This window comes from Prionailurus bengalensis, chromosome B3 (genome assembly GCF_016509475.1).
Source record: "Prionailurus bengalensis isolate Pbe53 chromosome B3, Fcat_Pben_1.1_paternal_pri, whole genome shotgun sequence".
NCBI lineage: Eukaryota > Metazoa > Chordata > Mammalia > Carnivora > Felidae > Prionailurus > Prionailurus bengalensis.
In genome coordinates this window covers 75,215,997-75,232,606 of record NC_057355.1, presented here as the reverse complement: position 1 = coordinate 75,232,606, position 16,610 = coordinate 75,215,997, and the positions used below count along the sequence as shown (strand labels likewise).

The window sequence follows — 16,610 nt, the reverse complement described above, 5'->3', positions numbered from 1 at the left end:
CTTCTCTAAGCCAACCACCATCACCAACCCCACAATTTGGTCAGTAGAAAGGGAATAACTCCAGGGGACCATGCCACAAGCATTCCATTTCCTGTTTCCGGGGGGGGGGGGTCTTTCTGGGGCAATGGGGGCAGGTTTCTCCTGCAGCCAAGACTTTCTGCAGCTTAGGAGGCTGAGATGCAGCCCCAGCCCCACCCAGGTTTCACTTTTCTGCACTGCCCAGGGCCCAGGACTAAATTCAGTTAACCTTCCTCCCTGGCTGACCATCCCACAACAGCCTCTGTTTTCCATCCTGCCACACCTGGAGCTGCCAACCCACCCAATGCCTGTCAGAGGAGCCAGTACCCACCTCCCAAGGAGTAGGACCTGCTGAGTCCCTCAGTCCAAACCAGCATCCCCCAGGAGCTTAGCTACTATAGCCTATGGAGTCATTCACTCAGTAGTTCAGCCCCTTTAAGCCTGGCCTAGTCTCAGGACCCAGACTCCCCCTGCTGGTACCCTGGGTTATGGCAGCTTTGTGAGGCAGACGGCTCCAGGCTGCTGGACTGTAAAGTACCACATTGCCATCCACCAGATCAAAATTGATCTCTTTGTGCCAAGCATATAAGGGGCTCTGTTCCTGCCATTGGGAAACATACAGTGATAAGACATTTCTCCTAAATTCCCCTGGTTTCTCTCCTCCCACCAAGCAGTTCAGTTTGGCATAAATGGATCTGTTTTTAGAATCCACAAGAAAGCTTGTCTCTCTCTCTCTTTTTTTTTTTTTTTAATGTTTATTTTACTTTTAAGAGACAGAGATGAGCTGGCGAGGAGCAGAGATAGGGGGACAGAGGATCCATAGCAGGCTCTGTGCCATCAGCCCAGAGTCCGATATGGGGCTTGAACTCATGAACCATGAGATCATGACCTGAGCCGAAGCCTGACATTCAACCGGCTGAGTCACCTAGGTGCCCCAAGAAAACTTGCCTTGAAAATAATTGACATCCCTAAACTTTATCTGTATCGCACATCACAGTTTCACAGGCATGACTTTGTTTGGTTCCAGAAGGGCAATGTGAAGTTGGAAGAAAGTGGGAGACTCACAGGTCCTCAGGTTTGTAATCTATGCACGATAGAGGCCATGCCCAGAAGTGAGGGAGGGAGAGAGGGAGAAGAGGCAGGCTTATTTTTATTTCACACGTAGAAGACATGAACTTTAGTCCACAGACCCATGAAATGCCACATTTCAGGTGGAAGATAGTTCATTGTGACCAGATAACCTTATTTTAGGGTCCCATATCCTTCAAACACCACAACTAGTGAGTTGAATGTGACAGAACAAATTCACGATAGCTGAACAACTAGACAAACACTGAATCAAGTAGGACCCATATCAAAAGGAGAAAGAACTGGGGCACCTGGGTGGCTCAGTCAGTTAAGTGTCCGACTCTTGATTTGGGCTCAAGTCACGATCTCTCGGTGGTGAGATAAGGCCCTGGGTTGGGTTCAGCACTGGGCATGGAGCCTGCTTAAGATTCTCTCTCTCTCTCTCTCTCTTTCTCTCTCTCTCTCTCTCTCTCTCTCGGGGCGCCTGGGTGGCTCAGTCGGTTAAGCGTCCGACTTCAGCTCAGGTCATGATCTCGCAGTCCGTGAGTTCAAGCCCCGCATCGGGCTCTGTACTGACCGCTCAGAGCCTGGAGCCTCTTTCGGATTCTGTGTCTCCCTCTCTCTCTGACCCTCCCCCATTCATGCTCTGTCTCTCTCTGTCTCAAAAATAAATAAATGTTAAAAAAAATTTTTTTAATAAAAATTAAAAAAAGATTCTCTCTCTCTCTCTCTCTCATCTGTCCCTCTCCCCCACACATGCACTCTCTCTCTCTTTCTCTCAAAAAAAGAGAGAGAGAAAGAAAGAACTTCACTAAAAAGGAAACAAACCACATAGATGTGAAAAACAAAATCCAGTACACTGAAAAAAAAGTGAAAAGCAAATAAAAGCCAATGTTTCACACAAGACTGTCCCTATGTCCGTCTGCCAAGTCTTCCCTGGAGCTCACAGCACAAAGCAATAGCACAGGTGAGATTAAAGCTGAATGCATGTATGGAGGTGAGCAAGAGAACAGTAGAAGGTGATGACCAGGGGACAGCTCTGGGCACAGCAGTAAAAAACAACCCTCTGAGGAGAAGCCATCACACCTAAGAAATGTAGAGACCTCAGAAAGTCAGCCATGAAGAGCTCCATGGAGCCCCAGGATGCAAGGTTGAGCCAAGGGCAGCGTAACCAAAGACATCCACCACCAGGGGCAGAGGTGTGTGACCTTGAAAGACAGAGCCTGATGGGTCAGTTTTTCCCTTACACCTGATAGAAGCACTTGACACAGTATGACATACGTTAGGAAGAAAAACTATTACCTTACAATGACGGTAGCATCATGAAGACTGGGCTGCTGTTGACGTTCCCTTAAAATTTTGAAGTCAGTTCACACCTATTTCTCTCTCTTGCTTTTGTGATTTTTATTTCTAGAACTTAATCCTATATAAGGTTTAAAGTGTGTGTGTGTGTGTGTGTGTGTGTGTGTGTGTGCCTGCACGTGTGTAGGAAAGTTATTCAAAAGGTGTTCATTAATCACACCATTATTTAATAATGGACCTCAGATTGGAATCACTATTAATGTCCAAAATGGAGAAATGGTAAAATATGGCACATTTATATTATGTATTATGCAGCCATTGACATCTACATTGTCCACCGCTCTAGAAAACTAGGCTAAGGAAACAAAAGAAAGAAAACTAAGCCAAAAACATTAATAGGCAAGTTATTAAAAAAAAAAGTTGATACATGTGTTAGTTAAGACAACCCTAACTACTCTACCAGATAAACTTTAGCATTTCAGTGACTCACACAATGGAAACCTGTTTCTCACTCACCCACAGTCCAAAATGAGTGTTCCTGCTGGGTAATGCCCCTTTTTACTCTCAAGTATCCCAGCTGGGACAAAAGTTACATGTGTGCCCATGATTAAGGAAACCAGGCTCAAGTTCCTAACGATGTCTTCCAAGTCCCTCTTGTTCATCCAAGTGGAACCCAGGTAGAGGTTCGTTATAGGCCGGTCTGAAAGGTACAACACCATCTCCATTCACACCCCATTTGCTACAGTAATCACACAGTCACACCTCACCTCAAGTGAGGCTGGATGACTGGGTTCACCCAGGTCCTCTGCAAGAAAAGGAAATTGTTTTGCTAAACTGCTAGCTCGCCTCTACCACAATTCGTTATAGTGTTTGCTGTTTATAAGGATCATGGGCCCTAAATTTTGTTCTGCCTATAAAACTAATACACACTGATGACAGAAAAAAATGGATGATATAAAGGTGAAAAAAAAGAGTCATAAAATGATTATTCTGGCTGTTGCTCTTTTTAAACAGAATTAGTATCAAATTGCATACACCACATCATATTCTACTTTTTCCACTTACTATTAGGTGGTGCAAAGTGCTCCATGCCACTAAGTAGTCTTCCAAAACATGCTATTTAATGGCCAGATAGTATTTCATTCCATGAATATATCAGAATTAATATTACTGAGCCCCTATTGTTGAATAGTTGGATGCCCTGAGCAATTGGGAAGACAGTCTCAAGGTATATGTCCACCTCCACCTCTTTCTCACATTTACCCAAGGCCCCAGGGCCAGTCACTCCATCTCACTAGTGTCCTTTCTTCCAGGAGACACTGAGGTCCTTGAGCCTCTTTTCAAGTCTTCCTCTGCCACATCCAGGGTTTCTGGGTTCTTCTTTCCCTCAAACTACGCTGATGGGGAAATTGTATGCAGATCCCATTGACTTTCTTTTGTCACCTGCTCTTTCCTACTAGACCAAAACAAGGGCCAGTTCTTTGCAAGAAAGTGCCTCACTCCCAGCAGACATGTGTGGTGGGAAGACAATAGTGAAGAAACAGACTTCTCCCAGGGCTGGCACTCCATAAAACAATCACCAGCTCATCAGTAGAAACTTCCCAAGGAGCTTCTAGTCTGTCCTTCTAACTGTGATATTAGGGCAGCCCTAAGAATGTCCGGAACTTCTCAGTAGTACACTGGTCTCCTACAATGCCAAGGGCAACCAGATTGGTTTCTGACCAGAGCAGCATCAAAGGGAGGGAGAGGAAGTGTCCCAGCCTCAGCAGGCAACTGCCTGCCCAGAGCTTTGCATTTTGGCGGTATATGGGGCCCAGGGAGGAGGTGGGAGACATCCTACTTTAATGTCCCAATATCCCAGAGGAGAAAACAATTGTAACTGACGGAAATGTAATAAAACAGTCAAATGTAGATGTAACCAGCTAGGAATATTGTGAAATGTACCAGAGTCATGTTTGTTCAAATATCACAATTTTTATTAAAAGGGAAAATCAAAACATTAAAAAAAATATGTGCCCCCATTTATTCTCTGACATTCCATTCTCTGTCCAAATGGTCTCTCTAATCCCCAACCACTGGAAAACCGACTTTTAAGAAATTTTTATTGCAGGGGCGCCTGGGTGGCTCAGTCGGTTGAGCATCCGACTTCGGCTCAGGTCATGATCTCACAGCTGGTGAGTTTGAGCCCCGCGTCGGGCTCTGTGCTGACAGTTCAGAGCCTGGAGCCTGCTTCGGATTCTGTGTCTCCCTCTCTCTCTGCCCATAACCCACTCGCATTCTGTCTCTGTCTCTCTCAAAAATAAATAAATGTTAAAAAAAATTTTAATAAAAAAAGAAATTTTTATTGCAAAATATACACACATGAAATATATATACACTTAAGAATGCTGGCCAAATTTCAGAAAGCCCCCATGTGTCTCTTCCTGCTAAAAATACCCTCTCTGCCCTCCAACCCCAGAATTAACTTACTGTTGTGACTTTTGTGATAACCACTTCCCTGCTTTGCATCATGCCCTTACCCCCTATGGACGCATTTCTATCCAAAATAGTTTCATTTTCACAGTGAATGTAATTCTTCAGGGACTTTTCTCTCAACATTACGTCTGTAAGATTTATTTGTGGGACTGCATGTGGTATTAGTTATTTTCATTGATATGCAATATTCCATTATATAACTATACCACGATTTGATGTTTGTGCTGCTGTTGATGAGTCTTACTGCTGTTTCCAGTCTGAGGCTTTCATGAATAACGCTGCTATGACCTTCTTGGACATGTATCTGGTGGAAATGTTCATATGCTTCTCTAGAATATATACTTAGGAAAAGAGCCAACCTGATGACTGTAACCGGTATCTCCCTGTGATTTAAACTGGTTGGTTCTCTGGTATCTACTGAGAGTAACATCTTTTCATACGTGTGTTGGCCACTTGGATGTTTTCTTTTTCGAGATGAAGCTGTTCAAGTTTTTTGCCCATTATTCTATTGAATTGTCTTTTTCTTATTGATTTATAGAAGTTCTTTACATAATTGGAATGTAAGTGCTATATGTGTTATAAGCATCTTTGCCCCCTCTACCTATTGTCTTTGTTTCCTCTTGATTTTAATGTATCAGTTCATCAATCCTTTTCTTTATGATTAGTGTTTTTATGCATATGATTTAAAATTTTTACCTATTGTGAAGATATTGTTATATTATATTTTCAAATCTTTATTTATGCTCGGATCCATAATCCACTGAAAATGGATTTTTGGATATGGTATGTGATAAAGGTCATGTTTTATTTTGGGGGGTGTCTATGGGACACCATAAAGACATCTATTGTCCTGGCTGTGTTTATCAGGGAGAAACAAGAAAATAGTCTTTTCCCCACTGCTTTGGCATTCAAACTCCATTATAAATCAAGTGTCCATATATCACATGTGTCCATATGTGTATGTCAGTGCCCAAATGTGTATGGGATCTCTATTCCCAGACCATCAGTCTATGTTCCTGTGCCCATATCGCTACCACACCATCTTCCTTACTATGGCTTTATTTGCTAAAAGCATGACCTCCCATCTTATTCTTCAAGAGTGTCTTGGCTATTAGCCATTTGTTTTTCCACACATGTTTAGAACTGATTAAGCTGTATGAAATACTTCTTGAGTACAATGAATCTACAGATCACTTTTAGAGAATTGATATTTTTATAAAATTTAGTCTTCTAGGGGTGCCTGGGTGGCTCAGTCGGTTACGCGTCCAACTTCGGCTCAGGTCACGATCTCGCGGTCCGTGAGTTCGAGCCCCACGTCAGGCTCTGGGCTGATGGCTCAGAGCCTGGAGCCTGCTTCCAATTCTGTGTCTCCCTCTCTCTCTGCCCCTCCCCCGTTCATGCTCTCTGTCCCAAAAATAAATAAACGTTAAAAAAAATTTTTTTTTTAATTTAGTCTTCCAATCCACAAACATAGAATCTCTCTGTGTTTGGGTTTGTCAAGTGTCTCTTAATGCAATGTTATAATTTTCACCAAAGACATCTTGCACATCTTGTTTTAGATTTGTGTTTAGTTATTTGATCATTTTCATGCCATTTAAATATTACCTTTTCCAAAATTTCATTTCCTAACAGTATTGCTATCTATATTGAAATGTGATTAATTTTTAATATTTATTTATTTATTTTGAGAGAGAGAGTGAGGGAGAGGCAGAGAGAGGTAGGCAGACAGAGCAAGAGCCAGATGCAGGGCTCGAATTCACAAACCGTGAGACCATGACCTGAGTGGAAATCAAGAGTCAGACACTTAACCAACTGAGCCACCGAGGCACCCCAGAAATGTGATTAATTTTTAAATTGATTTTGTGTCTAACAAATCTAGTAAACTATCTTATTAATTATGGTAATCTATCTGTCCATTCTTTGGCATTCTCTATGTACACTATCATATCTTCAAACAATGACAGTTTTGTTTCCTTCTTTCCTGTTCCCCATAACTTTCACTTCTATTTCCTGCCTAACTGCACTCGCTAAAATCTCCAGTCTGATGTTGAAGAGAAATGATAATTATGGGTACTCAGGTGTCCTTGTATTGTTTTGCTCTTGAACAAAAAGAATTCAACATTTCAGCTGTGAGATTTTTGTGGATAATTTTTACCGGATTAAAGCCATCATTTCTATTCATAGATTACCAAAATTTTTTTTTAATAATGAGGGTGAATTTTGGCAAATGTTTTCCTTGGTTTGCTTCAAGTGAAGATTCATATGTTTCTTGTTCCATCAATCAATGTGACGTGTTTCAGCAACTGAGTTTTGAATGAAATCCCTCCCCATTCCTAGGAAGGTCATGGTATCTTTTTACTAATTGGTTGATTTGGTTTGCATCAATATTCTGAACTGATACGGCCTGTAATGTTTCTTTCCCATATTGTCTTCATTGGGCTTGGCCTCAACATTTTGCTAGTCTCATAAAGAAGATAGGTGCCATCTACTCTCTAGAAGAAATTGTGTAGTATTCTTTGAATATTTTGTAGAGATTTCCAGTGAAGCCATATGAGTCTATAGCTGCCCTTAATGGAATATTTTGACAACTGAACGATTTATTTAGTGTTTATAAGAAAATGCAAATTTCTTGAATATGTTTCATTAAGTTAAACTTTGTGAGGATTTGTCAATTTCATGTAGATTTTCAAAATTACATAATGGTTTTCCAATGGCTTATATATAAATATGACTTTTATATACAAATATGCACACATGTATCTCCCAAATACAAACCCTTTCTCAGTTATTGATAATATCTTCTTCCATTCTGTAGCTTTACTTTTCACTATGCTAATAGTGGCTTTAGTGGTCAGAATTTCTGAAATTTTTATATAAATCAATTTATCTATTTTTTTCCTTTGTAATTATAATTTATATTAGGGCTTTTTATGTCCTATTTCAAGTTTTTTTTCCCTACCTTAAGTTTGTAAAAAAATTAATTCTTCTATCTTATCTTCTAAAAGTTTAGGTTTTTAGGGGCACCTGGGTGGCTCAGTCGGTTAAGCCTCCGACTTCAGCTCAGGTCATGATCTCATGGTTTGTGAGTTCAAGCCCCACATTGGGCTCTGTGCAGACAGCTCAGAGCCTGGAGACTGCTTTAGATTCTGTCTCCCTCTCTCTCTGCCCCTCCCCTGTTCGCACTCTCTCTCTCTCTCAAAAGTAAAATAAAACCTTAAAAAAAAATTTTTTTTAAGAAAGGATGTGTTTTTAAAATCTTCCCAAATGACTATGAAGTTGTTTCTTCCTGGAGAGTATTCACTCATTGCTGCTGCTAAGGAGTCAGCCTCAAATCCAGTATTAATTTGAAAGTAATCTTTCTTTCTCTGATTGTTCTTAAGATTTCTGCCATTTCTTGGGGCGCCTGGGTGGCGCAGTCGGTTAAGCGTCCGACTTCAGCCAGGTCACGATCTCGCGGTCCGTGAGTTCGAGCCCCGCGTCAGGCTCTGGGCTGATGGCTCAGAGCCTGGAGCCTGTTTCCGATTCTGTGTCTCTCTCTCTCTCCGCCCCTCCCCTGTTCATGCTCTGTCTCTCTCTGTCCCAAAAATAAATAAACGTTGAAAAAACAAATTTTAAAAAAAAAAAGATTTCTGCCATTTCTTGGGGCGCCTGGCTGGCTCAGTCAATGGAGTATGCAACACTTGATCTCAGGGTTGAGAGTTCAAGCCCCACATTGGGCATGGAGCTGACTTAATAAATTAATAAAAAAAAATTTTTTTTTAAGATTTCTGCCATTTCTTTAAGACAATGATTTCTAGGTATTAATTTCTTTGTATTATTCTGCTTGAAGTTTTTTTTTAACCTCTAGTTGGATATTTTTCATCAACTTTTTAAAAATCTCAGCCACTATTCTATTTTATATGACCTCTTGTTTTTTCTTCTTCCTCTAGAATTCCAAGTAAATATATGTACAATCTTCTAATTCTATTATTTTCTATATTTTTATCTTTAGGTCTGTCTAGGTTCCATTCTTAACACTTTTTTCTGAGCCATTTCAGGTTAGTAATTCTCTTTAGCTTTGTCTAATCTGTTATTAAGTTTTTCCACTGTGACTTTAATTTTGGTTATTACATTTTTCACTGTGACTTTAATTTTGGTTATTACATTTTTCACTTTTTCAAATGTTATGTCACTTTTTTTAAGGTTCATATTCCCTGCAGCTTTTTTAAAGCCTGTTTTTATTTCGGCATAATTGTCTTATTATCTATATTTTATTATTCTAATACACTTATCCCAATAATTAAATTTGTTCTCTGTTCTTATTGTCTATCATTTCCTACTTCTGTTGTCTTATCTCTTTGCTTATCCTCTTGTTTATACTTGACTATATGCTTGTCATTCTACTTGAAAAATAATTTTTAGGTATAAATCAAACCCTGGAATTAAGTGAATTTCCTCTAGATTTGCATTTGATTCCATCAGGCACTTTGGGACACAGTCCATAACCACATCAATGCAAGTTCAAGGTCTGAGATTCCATGAAAGGTCCAAGTAATTCCAATCTTTCATTAAATCACTTGCAAGGATGAGCTCATTACCTCTTCTTTGTTACTTTGAGAGTATAGACTTTTAATGCCCCAGCTCATTGTGAGGAGTGTCTCTGGTTGGACCTGGTTGTGTGGGTTTTGGTCTTTGATTTCTACACCCTTCACCTTATGTGGCCATCAAAGCAGAGCTTTGAATTTTGTAGGTTCAGTAAATTCCCTCAGAACAATAGTAGCCACCTAACGCCCATTATTCCTTCCTTTTTAGCGTGATAAACACTCCTGCATTGGCAGTTCTTTGAGGCTTATAAGGTTTGGGATATTTTGAACAGGTTTGCTTGGGGTTGTTTCTCGTGGGAAGGTTGGCATGAAATCCTAGGTCGCTGTTCATGAACTCTTCTGTCCACATTTCTATGTAGATCATTGGGAGCATACATTTTATTCCCCTTTTCCCCTCAGGCTGGTCTTTATCCTTTTCCCCTTTTTAAAAGAGTTAGACTAATGTTTGTTTGTTTGTTTGTTTTTAACTTTATTTTTTTATTTTTTAAAATTTACATCCAGGGTCGCCTGGGTGGCTCAGTCGGTTGGGCGGCCGACTTCAGTTTAGGTCATGATCTTGCGGTCCGTGAGTTCTAGCCCTGCGTCGGGCTCTGTGCTGACAGCTCAGAGCTTGGAGCCTGCTTCATATTCTGTGTCTCCCTCTCTCTGACCCTCCCCTGTTCATGCTCTGTCTCTCCCTGTCTCAGAAATAAATAAACGTTAAAAATTTTTCTAAAAAATAAAAAAAATAAATAAAATTTACATCCAAATTAGTTAGCATATAGCGAAGCAATGATTTCAGGAGTAGATTCCTTAATGCCCTTTACCCATTTAGCCCATCCCTCCCTCCCACAAGCCCTCCAGTAACCCTCTGTTTGTTCTCCATATTTAAGAGTCTCTTAGGTTTTGTCCCCCTCCCTGTTTTTATATTATTTTTGTTTCCCTTCCCTTATGTCCATCTGTTTTGTCTCTTAAAGTCCTCATATGAGTGAAATCATATGATTTTTGTCTTTCTCTGATTTCACTTAGCATAATACCCTCCAGTTCCATCCACGTAGTTGTAAATGGCAAGATTTCATTCTTTTTGATTGCTGAGTAATACTCCATTGAATATATATACCACATCTTCTTTATCCATTCATCCATTGGTGGACAGTTGAGCTCTTTGCATACTTTGGCTATTGTTGATAGTGCTGCTATAAACATGGGGGCGCATGTGTCCCTTCGAAACAGCACACCTGTATCCCCTGGATAAATGCCCAGTAGTGCAATTGCTGGGTCATAAAAAACTGAGTCATAGTCATAAAAAAAAAAAACTATTTTTAGTTTTTTGAGGAACCTCCATACTGTTTTCCAGAGTGGATGCACCAGCTTGCATTCCCATAGACTAATGCTTTTAAAGTGTTGAAAACATTTAAGTAGCAATAAATTAAAATTGTCCCAAAAGCTAAGGCACTAATAAAGCCCTTATAATAGTTTCTCTTTTCTCTACACAGTTCTTTCTAGATGCAGAAAGAAATTTCACAAGGTTGCCATCATTAAGCATGTATCAGGGAAGGATGAAGTTGTTTGCAGCTGTGAAAATCATGTATATTTGTATATAAGGAGAGGATTCTTAATTTTCATAAGATGTTCAAATGGGGCCATCATATCCATAAAAGTTTGAGAATTGCATTAGTTTTTAATTCTGACATTTTTGCAAAAATTATGCTATATTACAATGTTTTTCTGTGCACCCACAGAATCTTCTAAGTATTTTTAAGTGTGTCTGTGTTACTCTGTACTGCCTTCTTCTCAACGTGGACTGCATGTTCTTTATGTATTGTAGGTGGTGCTTTATGTGTTACAGGGAGCACAGCAAGCATGCGTTCCCTTGTTAGAAGCCCCTGGGGGCAAAGAACGGGGATTAAGTTAATTGGACTCATATCATGGATGAAAGGATCTTCGCTGTTTTTCAGCCAGGGTCTGACAGCTCTCAACAAAACTGTCTCTAGGTCTTTTCTGTGTGCAGGGAGCATTCTGGGACAAAAAGGTCCTCACCTTAAGTAGGAAGCAGGAACACAGAAATTCTCAACTGTGTGATAATTTTCACGGAGAGTTTGTTGGGGCTCAAGTGCCCTGAGAAAGTAATTATCAGTGGCAGAGCCTTGTTCTGCCCTTTTCCTTCCCGGGCAGTGCACTCTACCCACTCAAGAGAGGGAGCTATTTGATCTGCCTCCACAACCTCTAGAAAGAAGTGGGAGTAGCAAAGGTGCCAGCAGGGGGTCCAGGGACCAAAGGGTAAAGATAGGCAGGCTTCCTCTTCACTCTTTGGCCTCCTCTTCTGACTTATTCCTAGTGTCCTCACCACATCCCCCCACCACGCCACACCCATCTTTCATTCACCCATGGCCCCACCTTACTAAGTATGACTTAAAGAAGAAATCTAGGGGCGCCTGGGTGGCGCAGTCAGTTAAGCGTCCGACTTCAGCCAGGTCACGATCTCGTGGTCCGTGAGTTCGAGCCCAGCGTCAGGCTCTGGGCTGATGGCTGGGAGCCTGGAGCCTGTTTCCGATTCTGTGTCTCCCTCTCTCTCTGCCCCTCCCCCGTCCATGCTCTGTCTCTCTCTGTCCCAAAAATAAATAAAAACGTTGGAAAAAAAAATTTTTTTTAAAGAAGAAATCTAGAGGGTGCCCAGATGGCTCAGTTGGCTGAGCATCCAACTCTTGATTTTGGCTCAGGTCATGATCCCAGGGTCACGGGATCTGGCCCCACGTCAGGCTCCACACACAGCCCCTCTCTCTGCCCCTCTCTCCCACTCTCATGCACTCTCTTTCTCCCTAAAAAAAAATTAAAATAAATAAATAAGCAATCTAGGAAATGTGCATTCATTTAAAGAACTCAAGTGCCAAAGGACTGAGGCTCTCATCCTGGAAAGGCAGGAAACAGAGGAGATAGGCAGCTACCAGTTTTCCTGCCTTGTTGGGATATTACTGAATTTGGTGGGTTTAGGGTTCTGGGACACAGGGCCCCAAGCCCCCTTCCCTGTCACCCCAGGTGCCCATTTCTGCTGCCAGCACTGACTCAGCAGCTGTGCAGGACAGCGTTGGCTTGGACTATTCTCTTCCCCCCACATCACCGGCAGTTGGTGGGCAAGCTTCCTGGGCAGCCACAGGTGACGAAACCTGTCACACCAGCAGGAGTACGGGACTGTTCTTGAGCCCCCACCCCCAGACTTCCTTCCTCTCTTGGGGGGTACAAGTCTGGCAAGTGAGAGCGGCAGCGGCATCTGACTGGGGCAGTCTTCCCAAGAAGATGCAGCTGCTCCTGTTCCTGATGGCCTTTCTCCTACCCCCCGGGGCTGGGGCAGGTAAGTGACCACCCCCAACCTCAGGCCCGACCCCTTTCACAGACCCTGGAGCCAGACTGCCTAGACACTTCCTAACTCTGTACCATTGGGCAAGTTATTTGAATTCACAGTTCCTCAGATTCCTCATCTATAAACTAGGAAGAATACCAGTGTGTACCTCCTAGAGTTCAATGAGAGTTAAGTTAGTTGGTGTACATGAAACCCTTGGACTTGCCGCCAGCACAAAGGACACGTGATATACATGTGCTCTCTAGATTCATTCTGCAGTCCGTGTGTCCGAGCCTAGGAAATAAGGATGCAGCAATAACAATACCATCAGCTCATGTCTAGAATCTGAAAAACCAGTCCCCTGCTGCTCATGCGCTGACCTTGAGGAGGCCTCAGAGGGACCTGGGAAGCTCCCTGAGGAAGAAAGTATCAGGGAACTTCGGAAGAGGCCATCCCAGAGGGCTCCAGATTTGCCACCCAGCAGCAGACCACCTCTCCTCATGGTGGGAGCCTGAATCTGACCCTGCCTGGAACCAGAGCTATCCTCCGGGGAGCTGGGAGGGAGCTCAGGTCTGGGATGGGGAGCCAGCAGTGGTTCCTGCCAAACCCGGGAGTCCTCCCCCAACGTGTGGTGCCCTGCAAACCCAATTCTCACCCGCAACTCCTCCACTCTCTCATGTCTCCCGCCTCCTCACCTGCCAGCCTTTCTGGAGCCACCACCCTGATGCCCACACCACGGGGTCAGCAAGCACAGAGATAAGTGCGCAATGCTTCCTTCCAGGGGAGATCATCGGAGGCCAAGAGGCCAGGCCTCATTCCCGCCCCTACATGGCTTTTCTTATAATCCAGACTCCAGTGGGGTACAGCACCTGCGGGGGTTTCCTGGTGAGAGAAGACTTTGTGCTGACGGCAGCTCACTGCTGGGGAAGGTGAGCAGCTCGTGTGCCAGTACTGCAGGCCCAGGAGAGCCCCTGACCAGCCATGTGAAAGCAAGCTTCCAGCAACAAAGGGGAAAAAGAGATGAGTGGGATTTGGGGGTGGAGAACGGGCCAGGGTGAATGAAGAAAAAAGGAGGACATGATCAAAAAGAGCAGGAGGAGGAGATGAAAGCACACAGTAGGGCTCAAAATAGGAGTTCAAGCTATTTCTCAACTTATTCCAGGGGAAGCAAGGCTCAGTCACTGCGTCCCCCACCACCCTCAGCTCAGGGCTGAGGAGAAGCACAGAGGACTCGGCCCCTGAAACCCTCCTGTCCCCTCAGTTCCCTCGGCTGCAGTCTTGCCGCCCTGGGCCATCCACCTGGCCTGCAGAGCCTGCGGGCTGAGCTCCTGAGGCTCACGCCTACTCCTAGGCCACCTCTCCTTTGCAGTCCTATCACCGTCATCCTGGGGGCCCACAACATCAGGAGGGAGGAAAGAACCCAGCAGCGCAGGTCTGTGCTCAGAGCCATCCGCCACCCTGAATACAATCAACAGAGCAACGTGAATGACATCATGTTACTGCAGGTACGGCCCACCCGACCCTCCAGTTCTCCTGCTGAGCCAGTCCACTCCCAGTGCAGGGGGGCCTGGCCATCCTGGGAGGCCGAGGAGGAGGCAGGGGCAGAGCCGCAGGGTGGGGACGGTGTGCTGCACACACCGCCCCTGAGTGCCCCCTCCCCTTCTCCTGCCAGCTGGAAAACAGAATCCAACAGAGTGAAGCTGTGAGGACAGTGTCTCTGCCTCAGGCACAGGCCAGACTGAGACCTGGGGCCGTGTGCACCGTGGCAGGCTGGGGCCTGGTGAGCCTGAGCAGGAGTACAAACAGACTCCATGAGGTGCAGCTAACCGTGCAGAGGGATAGCAGGTGCCGCGATCGCTTCAGTTTCTACACCAGCCAAACACAAATTTGTGTGGGAAACCCAAGTTCGAGGAAGTCCGCCTTCCTGGTAAGGCCATGGGCATCTGCCAATACTGCCTGATAGGCTGGGCAGTCGAAACAGGCTATTCCCCACGGCGTCAGTCTGGAGGGGTCAGAGTAGAGGGAGGTAGGGTCTTTTCCCATCAATCTGGCCTCTAGGGTAACAGGAGGAGCACTGGGCACACAACATATACGTGTGCAGTGTTTTCCTGGAGAAGGCAAAGGCACCTTGACTTGGGTTGAGCTAGAGACAGTAACTCTAGCCAGGCCTGAAGCCCAACCATGGAAAGACCGGAAGGCTGACTTCCATACTTCCACCGCCCTTCCATCCTCCCCCCACTCGCCCCTGCTTTCTCTGAGAGCCAGGCCTTAGGGCAGCAGGAGCCCAGAGGCCTGGTTTAAGGTCTTTTCCTCTCCTTGTCCACAGGGGGACTCCGGAGGCCCCCTGATATGTAACAATGTGGCCGAGGGGATTGTCTCCTATGGAGACAGGAGGGGGATTCCTCCCGCAGTCTTCACCAGGGTGTCCAGCTTCGTGAACTGGATAACCAGAACAATGGAACGCTTCAAGCAGCAGAACCAGACCTGGACGCCGCTGTGACTGATTCTGCTCTGGGGCGGCTCCAGAGGGGGTGGCCAGAGCCTTAATAAATGTCCATGTCTAGAGTGGAATTAACTGACTTTTCATGGGTTCATTAAACATCATTCGGTACACAACAAGCACATGCCAGGACAGAGTCTGGGCTCCTCCAGGAAAATGGGGTTCTTCCCCAGGACAAATTAACCCTTCCCACACCACTCTGGAGATCAGGATGAGCTACTTCCTTCCTCCCGGCCATCCATTCCCTCATTTCTCCTCCCCCCACCACCTGGGAGAAGGGTGGGAAGACATATCTCTTCTCAGGGCAAAGCTCTCTACTCTTCACCCTACCAGAGATTCCCCTACTAGGTATTAAAGTAGACTCTAAAACTGTATGCCAGTGCTATGTGTAGGGCAGGGAGACCAAAGGGACAGAATTGAAATTCAATACAAAGCTTGATTTAATACATGATAAAGGTGGCATCTCAAATCACTGAGAAACAATGAATTTTCAATAGATGGTATTGGAACAACGAGATAGTAGTCATTTGGGGGAAAAAAGATAAAATTGGACCTACTCCTTGCACTGTAAGCCACAATAAACCTCAAATGAATCAAATATCTAAAAGCAAAAAAATGAAACCATACAAGTACTTGAAGGAAGAAAAAAATAAAGATTTGCTTGCTTAAAAATAGCGACCAAACACTCACGTTCAGAGCACCGTTATTCACGATGGCCAAGAAATGGAAGCAATCCAAGGGCCTATGGACAGCCAACATTCTTCTCTTAAACCCTTAGGCTACAACCAAACCCCACTGAATTACAGACCACTGTTCTCATCTTTTTTTTTTTTTAAATATCTTTCTTTTCTTAATGTTTATTTCGAGAGAGAGAGTGCACTCATGCATGCATGCAAGTCGGGGAGGGGCAGAGAGAGAGGGAGAAAGAGAATCCTAAGCAAGCTATGCGCTGTCAGCACAGAGCCCCACTCGGGGCTCCATCCCATGAACCAAATCGTGAGATCGTGACCTGAGCCAAAATCAAGAGTCACTTAAGTGACTGAGCCACCTAGGCACTCTCATTTTCTTATGTTGATACTCCAACATTACACAAAACTCCACACAAAATGTTGACTAAAATAAGGATGTGTATCCTAAAAATTAGCCCATAACTGTGTATACCAATACTATATTCAAATAAAAGATTACTAAAAATTGCATAATTTAAACCATACTTTAAACACCTTCTTAAGATAACTGCACAGAATCAGCTGGAAGGGTTTTTTTTTTACATCCATCAAAATGCTAATTACTCCTTGCAGTGTGACATTTACCATCTGACTTTTTGCAGTTTCCATCATCTTAAATA

General features: G+C 43.8%; 1 protein-coding gene across 1 annotated transcript; it reads left to right on the top strand.

Moving 5' to 3' along the window:
* The first annotated feature begins 12,644 nt into the window (after window positions 1-12,644).
* Window positions 12,645-15,333, top strand: LOC122468964 (cathepsin G-like). The gene is made up of 5 exons (XM_043555939.1): window positions 12,645-12,774; window positions 13,544-13,691; window positions 14,132-14,267; window positions 14,435-14,689; window positions 15,089-15,333. Exons 1-5 carry the CDS (start codon window positions 12,720-12,722, stop codon window positions 15,260-15,262), a joined length of 768 nt encoding a protein of 255 aa, XP_043411874.1. The 5' UTR covers window positions 12,645-12,719; the 3' UTR covers window positions 15,263-15,333.
* The last annotated feature ends 1,277 nt before the right edge of the window (window positions 15,334-16,610 follow it).

Bases quoted from the DNA above. Each gene is read 5' to 3' on its own strand.
- LOC122468964 (XM_043555939.1), top strand. From the start codon at position 12,720: ATGCAGCTGCTCCTGTTCCTGATGGCCTTTCTCCTACCCCCCGGGGCT. The intron at 12,775-13,543 runs GTAAGTGACCAC...GCTTCCTTCCAG, and splicing joins ACCCCCCGGGGCTGGGGCAG to GGGAGATCATCGGAGGCCAA. The intron at 14,268-14,434 runs GTACGGCCCACC...TTCTCCTGCCAG, and splicing joins ATGACATCATGTTACTGCAG to CTGGAAAACAGAATCCAACA.